General features: G+C 49.4%; 1 protein-coding gene across 5 annotated transcripts in view; it reads right to left on the minus strand.

Moving 5' to 3' along the window:
- Nucleotides 1–4,345, minus strand: part of TPM3 (tropomyosin 3) — a 33,772-nt gene extending 29,427 nt beyond the window's left edge. For 2 of the 5 annotated variants that reach the window (XM_036494724.2, XM_058660303.1), the window contains exons 1-2: nucleotides 4,150–4,341; nucleotides 3,457–3,582 (exon numbers count right to left, since the gene is read on the minus strand). In XM_036494724.2, coding sequence (XP_036350617.1) covers nucleotides 3,457–3,582; nucleotides 4,150–4,266 — 243 coding nt within the window. In that variant the 5' untranslated portion in view covers nucleotides 4,267–4,341. Of the gene's footprint in view, nucleotides 1–3,456; nucleotides 3,583–4,149 lie in introns of all 5 variants that reach the window. The other 3 variants (XM_004588957.3, XM_036494725.2, XM_004588955.3) reach the window with 3 other exon arrangements.
- Between the last annotated feature and the right edge of the window lie 7,681 nt (nucleotides 4,346–12,026).

Raw genomic sequence — 12,026 nt, forward strand, 5'->3', positions numbered from 1 at the left:
CAGTAGGGGGCACTATTGCATCTCCCTGCCCTTCTGAAGAGTAGACCTCATCCTAGACCAATAAAAGGGAGTGTTGAGAGCTAACCCTGCATTCCTGCGGCTGGTGGATTTGGACAGATAATCTCTTGATCCAGGGAAACAGATGGGCTGGCTCCTGGGAGCCTTTAGGAATATGGCAGCAAGTAGACTAACACCATTGTTTGCCTAGTAACAAACAATACCGTCCATCAACAGGTTCATGGCTCTCCCTGTAACCCTTCTCTGTTCCTCACTCCCACTGCCTGTTGCTAAAAAAGGCAGTGATGGCTTTGTACCTGACCCAACCATTACACTCCTCTTTCCCCCTGGGTCTCCCTAAATGGCTTCTGATTTCATTGTGGATCAACAGTAGTGGTGTGTGTTTACTCAATAATGTGAATATATTTACTGATACTGAACTGTATCCTTAAAGATGCTAAAATGGTAAAATTTATATATTTGCCAGTTTATATAAGTATATTCGCCAGTATTTTTTAAGCGCATTAAGCAAATTCCAGGAGGAAAAACATAAAAGTTGGAATGGCTTTGCCACACTTTTGTTGAAGCAGCCCTAGCAAATCTAACACTTTCCAGAAAGGCTTCTCTGAGAACCAAAATTGCTGTGGAAACCTGCATTTATTAACTCTCTGTTTCTCTCTCTTTTCCTATTATAGCAGCATCAAGGTAGTGTGCTTTATTTACTTATTTATTTATTGGTCTGAAAAACAGAAGCTGAGTTACGACCTTTTCTTGTATTGCACACAGCAGCCCTCCTCCCTCTACGATTTATGCACCATGCTGCTGAAGACCCTTGCTCACTAAACCTTGCTACTTCTTATTCAGCATTTCCTTTCCTAAAACCTCCCAGCTGCCCTCTTTGCCCCTTTAGGGTCACCAGCTTCTTCCATCAAGAGCCAGGGAGTAAACAGCTTGGCTTTGCAGGTCACAGGCTCTCTGTGGATACTATCGCACTGTACAGAGAAAGCCAGTAGACTTCAGTAAAACCTGGCTTCCACACCAGGCTGTGTGGCAGGTGGTGGTCACTGGCAGACCCCAGATGAAAGCAAAGAAACATTTCTTTCTGCTTTCATTTCAAACTTCCCTGATAGAATTCTGCCTACTGCCCACAACCTTTCTCTCCTTGTTCTAGTCTGTATCTCTGAGGGTACTTAGCTGGGTGGGAGAGCTAGCAAAGTGAAGGCAGGTGGAACGAGGCTTTTCCTAACTCACACTTGATTTAAGTGGCTTTTGGTGGATTCCTGCCAAGTGATGAAATTCCTTTCAAACGAATATACTGAGCAGCCCATGCCGGGGAGGGCGGTGGTGTGTGTGTGTGTGTGTGTGTGTGAGCTCCACCTTGTCGGGGAGGGGGTGGTGTGTGTGTGTGTGTGTGAGCTCCACCTTGTCGGGGAGGGGGTGGTGTGTGTGTGTGTGTGAGCTCCACCTTGTCAGGGAGGGGGTGGTGTGTGTGTGTGTGTGTGTGTGTGTGAGCTCCACCTTGTCAGGGAGGGGGTGGTGTGTGTGTGTGTGTGTGTGTGTGAGCTCCACCTTGTCGGGGAGGGGGTGGTGTGTGTGTGTATGTGAGCTCCACCTTGTCAGGGAGGGGGTGGTGTGTGTGTGTGTGTGTGTGAGCTCCACCTTGTCAGGTAGGGGGTGGTGTGTGTGTGTGTGTGTGTGAGCTTCACCTTGGGGAAGGGGGTGGGGGGTGTGTGTGTGTGTGTGTGTGAGCTTCACCTTGGGGAAGGGGATGGGGTGTGTGTGTGTGTGTGTGTGAGCTTCACCTTGGGGAAGGGGGTGGGGTGTGTGTGTGTGTGTGTGTGAGCTCCACCTTGTCAGGTAGGGGGTGGTGTGTGTGTGTGTGTGTGTGAGCTTCACCTTGGGGAAGGGGATGGGGTGTGTGTGTGTGTGTGTGTGAGCTTCACCTTGGGGAAGGGGGTGGGGTGTGTGTGTGCACCAGCTCCACCTAGACACCATTCCTCCTCAGGAGATTTTCTTTTTCTTCCTAATGACAGTGTTGCATTGATTAGAGTCTCTGTTATCCTCCCTCTAACAAGATCTGGGGTAAAACTTGGTCTCTTTCTTGCTTCAGGAAACACCTCAAGTATCCCTTATTAGCACAGCCCCTAGAGAGCTACTACCTCACAGCTCATAAAACCGGTGATGAGCCTAGCATCATGCTCACGTGTCAAAACGTCTGTCCTGTGCCATACGCTGGAACCACAGAGATCCATCCATCCTTTCCGGAAACCCCGAGGAGAAGCCCCCCTGGGTCATCAGCCACTTGCCCAAAGCCCTGAGAGTAATCTGTGTTGTGTGCCTTTTTTTTTTTTTAATGATTCCTAAGAAAGAAGTCATAATTTGCCAAATCCTAAGCTTCTGGGGTTTATATGATATACATTTTCAACTTTGTGTTTCTGATGCTTGATATCTTGTATTTCAACCCTTGCTGCTTCTGGAACCACTGGAAGTGGAGGAAAGCCCAAGAGCAAATCAGAAACCTGTTGTCAAAGAGGCTGAACATGAGGGTCTGAGAGTGGTCGTGAAGGATCCACTCAGTTCTTCTAGATTGTTTCCAAAACCAAATGTGACTTTAAGTGTATACACCTATTTTCCTGTTTGCTGAATTTCCATCGACTGGGGACATGCTCTTGTTGCCGATGTCTCAGATACTTTTTTTCAGAAAGATTGTCCTATGCAGTCTCATTTATGTTTGCCTCAGACTTCAAGGTTGCAGATGAAGGAAGGCAAGGAATTACAAGATAATAAGCAGGGAAAAAGAAAATGTCTGTCCTTTCTGAATGGGCAGCCAGGTTGCTCAAGGTCACAGGAGAAGGCCTGGTGGTCAGAACTGTCCTCCCCGAGAGTCCTTTCTCGTTTCTATTATGGTCTCTCACTCTGGAACCCTTTCTGCTGCCCTGTAAACAATGCTTCTGATGGCCTCTCGAAGCGGGCACATGCCCACATTCGGCACGATTCATCATTCCATATAGGGCCAGGGTCAACGTGACCTCCGTTTCCCATTGTGAAATCTGAGCTGACTTTGTCGGGTGGTTGAGAGATGAGAAGTCCCCTATTAATACACATATCTACATGCCAAGCCTTGGACACAAAAATGAAGAATGTGGCATGGGGGAGGAGGTGGGATATGTGATAACTTGGAGTCTTCTCTTCTTTCGCCAAGGCTCTGGGAGAGCTTATCAAGCTCCTGGACTGAGCAGAAGACAAAAATGACTGAAAGACTTCTACATGTCTTTAAGAGAAGAAATATATACCTTCTGATGCGAGTCTAATGTGGCTAGAGGCAGAAATGCATATGAGTGTGTATGTCTGCCGTCTGCGAGCCCACCAGTTTATCCTTGTGTTAAAGCGAGTTTGGAATGCGTTCCCACCTTAACGTGAAGATCTGTGTGTGTGTGTGGATTAAGCCCTGCTACTCACATCAGCTGCCTTCTTCTCTGCCAGCTCCAGTTTCTCCTGGGCATCCTTCAGTGCTTCGGAATACTTGTCCAGCTCATCCTCTGTCCCCTTCAGCTTCTTCTGCATGGCCGCCAGCTCATCTTCCAGCTACAAGAACCCAGAGAGTCACACACAAAGACATATATGCACAGCCAGCAGGGCTGGGATCCCAGGCAGCTCCTTGGAGGACCCTGATGAAATCCTGTGCCCTACCTCCATGTCACCATGTCCAGTACAACACGCTGTGTCTCCCTAGCTACTTCCAGCCCACCGTTCCAGGGTGCTATGCTATGGCCTCCCTGGGGCTCTATAATCTCTGACCCAAAGAAGGCCAAGCCATCCTGGCTCAATATCTCAGGGATGCCTGGTAGGCTATTTAAAAAAAAATTAAAATGCTATAAGCTAAGTTCTTACCTTTTCTTTTAGAAGTTAGGTGTCCTTTCAAAGCATGGTCCACATCTACTTAAATCCGGGAGATTCACTGTGATGCGGAACGGACCACTGACATTCCCAAGGTCATTTAGGCAAGTGAGATGCAGATGCCCAAGTGTCCTCGGCTCCTCCAGTGAGCCTAGTGATCCCCTTCCACCCAAAGCAGGAGTTGGTGCCCATGACCCACTCCCCACGGCCAGGAACAGACCCTTGCTTCTTATGGTCAAGTTCACTGGCACCTACCTGTTTACTTCTTTCTTCTGCTTGTTTCTGCTCAGCTTCAGCTTGCTCTGCGCGGTCCAGAGCATTCTCCTTGTCCAGCTTCAGCATCTGCATCTTTTTCTTTATGGCCTCCATCATGAACAGGGGTCGTCGATGGGCTTACCTGGAAACACTGGCCAACTGGAGGTGCGCACCAGAAAGGAGGAGCTGCTGCTGAAGCAACTGGAGAGCTCCGGACTCAAACCTTTTATCTGTGTTCATGGCTCCACCTCTTGTTCCTAATAAGGTCTTCCCTGATCCCTCCACCTCCCTCATTGTTCTCTTGGGGGGAACACAGGGTGAGGCACTTTGATGAACTGACATCACCAGCCAAAAAAAGGGGGGGCAGGGAGGAAGGAGGTAGAACAGCTGAAGCTCATTTTAGACGATGGAAAGTGGGGGAGGGTAGAGGCTCTCTCTGACCCTGAAAATTTCCACTCATTCTGGGTAGCTTGGTGGGTGTTTTTAAAAGAGCAGGGAGAGGGGAGGAAGACATTTGGGCAGTTCTAGAATGCCATTTTCATCCAGAGGTTCATTGTTATCCTTCAGCTCCTGTACCCTCTCACCGAGACTGCCCTGGATGTTGGTCCATTATCACTGGTTGAATTTTAGCTGTTGATTCCTGATATTCGAGGTGCTTGGGCAACAGTGAGCAAGCGATGTCACTCATGATCCTTGACAATTCGCCCCAGATCCTCAGATCCAATTGCCTTGCTATTTTGGGAGTCTCAAATTGGCAGAGAGACACCATTCCTCGCCCCTAAGAGTCATAGGAACAGGGTGAGGGGGAGGATTGGGAGCTGGAAAGCCATCCCGGAGCATCAAGTGGGATGGGGACAGAGTTAGCGGGGGGGGGGGGGGGCAAGGTAATACAGACAGCATCATGCTCTCTGCTGGCCCTAGGGATGTTAAAATAGAGCTTGGGTGCCCACTTCAACCAAGGTTTCTCTTTTCCCTTCACCATCTCCCTTCTTAACACTCTCTTTTTGTCCTAGCCCATAATCATGATCATTATTACCAACTTGATTGTTCCCAGTTTAGTGCTCTGGCGCTGTTAATTCTTCCACTTAGAACCTTGTCACTGGCATGTGGCAACCAATTCCCCTACAGCAGCAACACACTCCCAAGAGTATGGCAAGGGGAGAGGTGGGCATGCTACAGGGTGACCTGAGCTACCAGGGAAGCTTCTGGATGGCTCAAATTAGTCATGAGTTCAAGACAGTTAGTGCTCCTTCCAAGCCACGGCGATGGGAGAACTGAGACGCCCATCAGAGCAGTGGGTAGTGCTCGTAGGTTCTCCCAGTCACTAGAGGTAGACAAGCAGAAAAAGCATTAGCCGACTCTTGAAGAAGCCACAGGTCTGGAGTTTGGAGACTAGGCAAAGGGAGGGCCTAAGATGAGGAGAGGAAGCAGCAGATAATAGTGTTGTTGGGTTGGTGAATAAGGAAGAGAAAAATACAAGGGCAAGAGAAGATAAGGGAAAGTGATCTGCCCCCCTTGTCATATGCAGCGGCAAGAGAGAGGAAGATTTGATTCCCAAATTTTGGCTCTCTCTCCCCACTCTCACACCCAGCCCTCCAAATCAAAATCAAAATCCATCCAGGTTGCAACTCCTGGTCTCCTTCTAGCAGGGAGAAGAGGTTCAGTTAAAATAAATAAATAAATAAGAGGCAGGAGTCCCAGTGCCCGGAAGATTGAGTCAAGAGGGAGATGAGGAGTTGCCCACCGCTATAAGAATATGTTTGACATTTAGTTGGTACCTAGTTAAACAACTCAATATCAAACATATCACACAGAAGCGGGCTGGAGAGCTTTGTGGAATCCCCTGCACTCCTCCCCTCTGCAAAGGAAAGCTCACAACAGACCCCACACCCCATCCATGCCCAGATGGAGAACAGCAGTCTCCTTGAACAAGGGCACTGTCCCCTGAGCCCCACCTCCCAAGACAGCCGCTCTTCTTGCTTGTTCGCCCTTCGTGTCAGCCCTGCCCCAGCTCCTCTCTTACCAGTGCCTGGTCTTTGCCAGGTCACGTTGGCGAAACCAGGGAAGACTACCTTGGCAGGGATCCACATCCGGGCACCACTGCTCTCCGGAGCTCCAGCATGAAGCCCCTGCCCCTGATGGCACGGCCTCCAACGCACAGAGGATCAGTGTGTCAGCAGCTCCTCCTTGGCGGCTTTGCCACCTGCTCTCTCCGAGGGCCCCCCAGCTGCCCTGAGGCTTTCCCAGGTCAGGGTCGGGGGTTCGCACATCCTGCAACCTTCTGCATGCCTGCTGAGGTCCTCCCTGTGGAGAGCCTCCTGGCCCCTTCCTGCTCTTGCGTGCTACAGATAAACAGCCGGAAGAAGCTCCCAAGACTTCTTTTCCCACCACTTTGGCCCTTCTCACCTTCTCCCCATGTCCTCCAGGCATCCCCCTTAGCGGCACCCTTTGCATGTCCAGAGGAGAAAAGTCATCTGTTTTGATGGTGGGCCCAGTCTGGGTTGGCTTCTCCGAGGGTTTTACTCCCGGGGATCTGGCCTTGGTCGGTCTAGGGGAGCTTTCTCTTGGAGAGTCAGGTCTGCTGAAGGCCATGGGGCAGACAGATGCTTCTCTCCATGGTGGCAGAAGGGAACCTGAGTTATAGCCGCACTATGGGGCGGGAGGAGGACCCTCTGCCTGGGCCCCCAGGCCTGTTCCCTGTGTCCTTGTTCCCATTAGTCGAAACACCACCCCTCCTCCCTTCACCCCTCTGGCATGCAACAAACTCCACAGTGACCTTGATCTAGATCGATAGCATGCCCCAAGCCCTGGTCAGTTCCTGGCATGCCAGGGAAAGACTAGTGAGTGGGTAGCCAGGCCCCAATGTAGGAAGCTGTGGGGTCCTTGTTTTTTTGTGGCTCCCAAATTGTGTGTGTGCGCACGTGCAAGTTTGACTTTCTGGCCTTTCCTTCCCTGAGTTCTAGTTTCCTTGCCTGAGAACTTGGCCCACACAGAGAACCAGAGGCTGAGAGCAGAGGGGCTGAGAAGGGTACGATTGGGAGCTGAAAGACTCCAGTGTTTAGGACCCCCGGGGAAACCGAGGTAGGTGCGGAGTGTTGATGGAGGGGAGGAGACATTTCCTCCAACAGAGATGTTGGATGGCATGGCCAGGCAGAAGCAGTAGACTGCTTCTCATGACGGCCCCTTAACTGTCCTGTCAGACAGCGCTGAGCTGGAAGGCCTGGGTAAGGCATCGGCCTCAGCGGGGAGAGAGGCTGCGTGGATCCCATCACGGAATGTGATGTGATGTGAGCAGACAGAACAGGCAGAAAAATGGGCTCCACAGGGGACCAATCTGCCAATACTAGAGCCAGTCTGCCATTGACAAGCCCTGGGGTAAGAGGCCAAGGTCAGGGATCAAGATAGAGGGATGGGGTCTTCTGTGGGTTCAGAGAAAGAGGAATGAACAAACAGCAGGGGATGGTGAGGAAGTGCAGTGAGAGGTAGGGGGCAGCCAGGCTGCAGTGTGAAAAAAAAATCACAGAGCAGAAAAACATCGGGGATTGGCACATGGATGGTATTTCATGTGATCCTTTGCTAACTGCTTCACTCAATCCCTATGCAGCCCCAGGAAGTGGACATCATTTCTTTTGCACATGTAAGAGGTGTAACCCAGAAAAGTAACTTTTCCAGGCCTGGTGCCTTGGCATGCGGCTAAAGTCCTCACCTTGAACATGCCGGGACCCCATATGGGCACCGGTTCTAATCCCAGCAGCTCCATTTCCCATCTAGCTCCCTGGATGTGACTTTTCCAAGGCCACATGTCTGGTAAGCAACAGAGCCGAGACTGAAACCCAGCTCTGTCCAGCACTAAAGTCAGTTCTAATGAAGAAGCCTGGGAGGCAGATTGGAGGTGAAAAGAAAGAAGTGACGGTTGGGAGGAGGGGAGCTTGAGGAAAAGCAGCAGGTACTAAGCTATAGTTAGCAGAGAGAGAAGGTCTGGTGATCTACTGCACACGGTTGGCTGATGGTACATAATAAAGCAGAGCAGACTTTTGAAAGGCTACAAGAAAACTTCAAAAGTTTGGAGGCCAGTACTGCGTGTGCTTTAAAGGGTAAAACCACTGCCTGTAATGTCAGCATCCCTTATAGATACTGGTTTGTGTCCTGGCTGCTCCACTTCCAATCCAGCTTTCTGCTAATGGCCTAAGAAAAGCAGCAGAAGATGATCCAAGGGTTTGGGCCCTTGAACCCATGTGAGAGACCCAGAAGAAGCTCCTGGCGTCTGGCTTTTGTTTGGCATAATCCTGGTTGTTGTGGTCATTTGAGGAGTGAGCCAGTGGATGGAAGATCTCTCTCCCTCTTTCCCTCTGACTGTAATTCTGCTCTACAAACAAATAAATCTTAATAAAAAAAAAAAAGAAAAGAAAGTTTGAGGAGGTGCCCAGTGCAATGGCCTAGTGGCTAAAGTCCACCCTTGCATGTGCCGGGATCCGGTATAGGCATCGGTTTGTATCCTGGCTTCTACACTTCCCGTCCAGCTCCCTGCTCGAGGCCTGGGAAAGCAGTCGAGCACAGCCCAAAGTCTTGGGACCCTGCAACCACATGGGAGACCTGGAAGAAGCTCCTGGTTCCTGGCTTTGGATAGGCTCAGCTCTGGCCATTGTGGTCACTAGGGGAGTGAACCAGTGGTGAAAGATCCTCCTCTCTGTATATCTGACTTTGCCATAAAAATCTTTTTTAAAAAAAGTTTGAGGAGATAGAAATGTTTACCCTGGGTTGAATGTTACACACTGTGCACATGTATGGAAATATCACCTAGGGGCTGATATTGTGGCACAGTGGGTAAAGCCACCACCTGTGATGCTGACATTCCATATGCGCACTGGTTCAAGTCCCACCTATTCCACCTCTGATTCAGCTCCCTACAAATGGCTTGAGAAAAGCAGGTGTTTGGGCTCCTGCCACGCGTGCAGAACACTAGCTGAAGCTCCTGGTTCCTAGCACCAGCCTGGCTCTGGGGCCATCTGGGGAGTGAACCAGAAGATGGGAGATCTTTCTCTCTCACTCTGCTTTTCAAATAAATAAATAAATCTTTTAAAAAAGAACTATGTATAAAGGAGTACCATATGGTACCCCAAATATATATATATGTGTGTATGTGTGTATACATATTATGTGTATATATATATATATATATATACACCATTTTTAAAAAAGATTTATTTATTTTTATTGGAAAGTTAGATTTACAGAGAGGAGAAACAGAGACTAAGATCTTCCATCTGATCATTCACTCCCAAGCAGCTGCAATGGCCAATCCGAAGCCAGGAACCTCTTCTTGGTCTCCCACACGGATGCAGGGTCCCAAGGCTTTGGGCCGTCCTCGACTGCTTTCCCAGGCCACAAGCAGGGAGCTGGATGGGAAGTGGGGCCCCAGGGCATGAACAGGTGCCCATATGGGATCCCAGCCCGTGCAAGGCAAGGACTTTAGCTGCTTGGCTACTGCGCCAGGCCCATATATATAATTTTATGTACTAGGTTTTTAAAAAATAATCAAAGGCAAGGTGAATCTTTAGAAGACAGAGGAAAAGTGATCAGCCAGAACAGGAAATTCAGTCTCGTCCTTTGGATAAAAGCCAAGCCACGTGGGTGTGGTTTTCATCTCCCATAAAACTTCCACATAAAACAGATCACACCTGTTATTACTTGTTCAACACCTGTCTCTCACCAGCCCTTGAGTGCCAAGTCTTGATGTCTATAAGGATCATGAATTTTTTTAAGATCTATTTATTTTTATTGGAAAAACAGATATACAGAGAGGAAGAAAGACAAAAACTTTTTCCGTCCACTGACTCACTTCCCAAGGGACCTCAACAGCTGGAGTTGAGCTGTTCCAAAGCCAGGTGCCAGGAGCTTCTTTCAGATCTCCCACATGGGTGCAGGGTCCCAAGGCTTTGGACCATCCTTGACTACTTTCCCAGGCCACAAGCAGAGAGCTGGATGGGAGCTAGGCTGCCACAACACATACCGGTGCCTATACGGAATTCTGTATGTGCAAGCTGAGGACGTTGGCACCTAGGCCACTGCGCAAGGCCCAGGATGGTGAATCTTGATTTCTAAACAGAAGAGGCTTTGGGAAATAGGGTTGATGGACACTGAGGAGTAGATGGACACATGGGGCTGAGAAAGGATGGATCGGAACATTGGAGCAGGCTATAGGTATGGCCAGGGGACCAGGGTCACAGCGACATCTCCGAAGGAGACGGTGTGTGCTGCGAGCCCAGCACTGCACATGCCATCCCCACATCCACTCTCTCATTGAACCCTCCCATGAGCTGGGCCTTCATTGTCTCTTGTAAGTTAAATCTCTTACACACGATGACACTAAAGAACAAGTGTAAGCCTACATTTGACTCCAAAGCTAGACTTTCCTCTTTAAGTCCTGCTGTTGCCTCTTGGGATGCCCTACTCCGTGGGGTGTGAAGAGACAGAAGAAGGAGGTTCTGACATTTGGAAGATGGAAAATGGGGATTGGGTAAAAGACTGAAGAATGAGGGCCCTGACATTGTGGACAGCAGGTCGATGCTTCTACCCCCGCCTGGAACACTGATTCGAGCCCTGGCTGCCTGGCTTCTGATCCAGGTCCCTGCTGCTGGGCCTGGGAGAGCAGCAGCAGATGGACCAAGTAATTGGGCTCCTACACTCACATAGGAGACCAGGATGAAATTCTTGGCTCCTGGCTTTGTCCTGGCCCACTCATGCCTGTTGCAGGTTTTTGAGGAGTGAATTAACAGATGGAAGCTTGCTAGCCCTTTCATCTCCACTTTGGTTTTCAGAGAAATAAAATTAAAAAAAAAAAAAAAGATAATGTGCGGGCCTGGTGCTGTGGCCTAGCGGCTGAAGTCCTAGCCTTGAAAGCGCCGGGATCCCATGTGATCTCCAGTTCTAATCCCGGCAGCCCCGCTTCCCATCCAGCTCCCTGCTTGTGGCGTGGAAACGCAGTGAAGGACGGCCCAATGCCTTGAGACCCTGCACCCATGTGGGAGACCTGGAAGAGCTCCTGGCACCTGGCTTCAGATTGGCTCAGCTCCAGCTGTTGTGGCCACTTGAGGAGTGAATCATCGGACGGAAGGTGTTTCTCTCTGTCTCTCCTCCTCTCTCTGTATATCTGACGTCCCGATAAAAATAAACAAATCTTAAAAATAAAAGATACTGTGATTTTCCACTAATATTTTTGAAGACTCCTCATATGTATATTATTGCAGTGCATTAATATTTCTCATTTTTAAAAAATCTTAAAATATTTATTTATGTTTGTTAGAAAATCAGATATACAGAGAGAAGGAGAGATTTACAGAGAGGAAGATCTTTTGTCTCATGATTCCACTCCCCAAGTGACTACAACGGCCGGAGCAAAGCCGATCCGAAGCCAGGAACCAGGAGCTCTTACAAGTCTCCCACACGGGTGCAGGGTCCCAAGGCTTTGGGCTGTGCTTGACTGTTTTCCCAGGCCACAAGCAGGGAGCTGGATGGGAAGTGGAGCTGCAGGATTTACACACATATGGGATCCCAGCGTATGCAAGGCGAGGACTTTAGCCCCTAGGATACCACACCTGGCTCTAAATAAATCTTTTTTAAAAAATTATTATCTACAGTGAAAAGGCATATTAGGTCTCAAACTTTTTTAAAACTGTGGGTCCTTATTTTGAAGAGGTAAAGAAGCCCTGCATGCATCCCACTGGAAATGCGGTGACTTCGCAGGTGGCCTGTCTGCTTGCTGTCCAGCACCCACCATTCCCATGTGCTGGTGTGGGTGGCTGCAGCCGGGGGTGGGCGTGGGGTCACCATGTGACCTTGCCTGCATGTGTTGTGCTCTGGAACTGGAATATCAGACC

Source organism: Ochotona princeps, chromosome 2 (genome assembly GCF_030435755.1).
Source record: "Ochotona princeps isolate mOchPri1 chromosome 2, mOchPri1.hap1, whole genome shotgun sequence".
NCBI lineage: Eukaryota > Metazoa > Chordata > Mammalia > Lagomorpha > Ochotonidae > Ochotona > Ochotona princeps.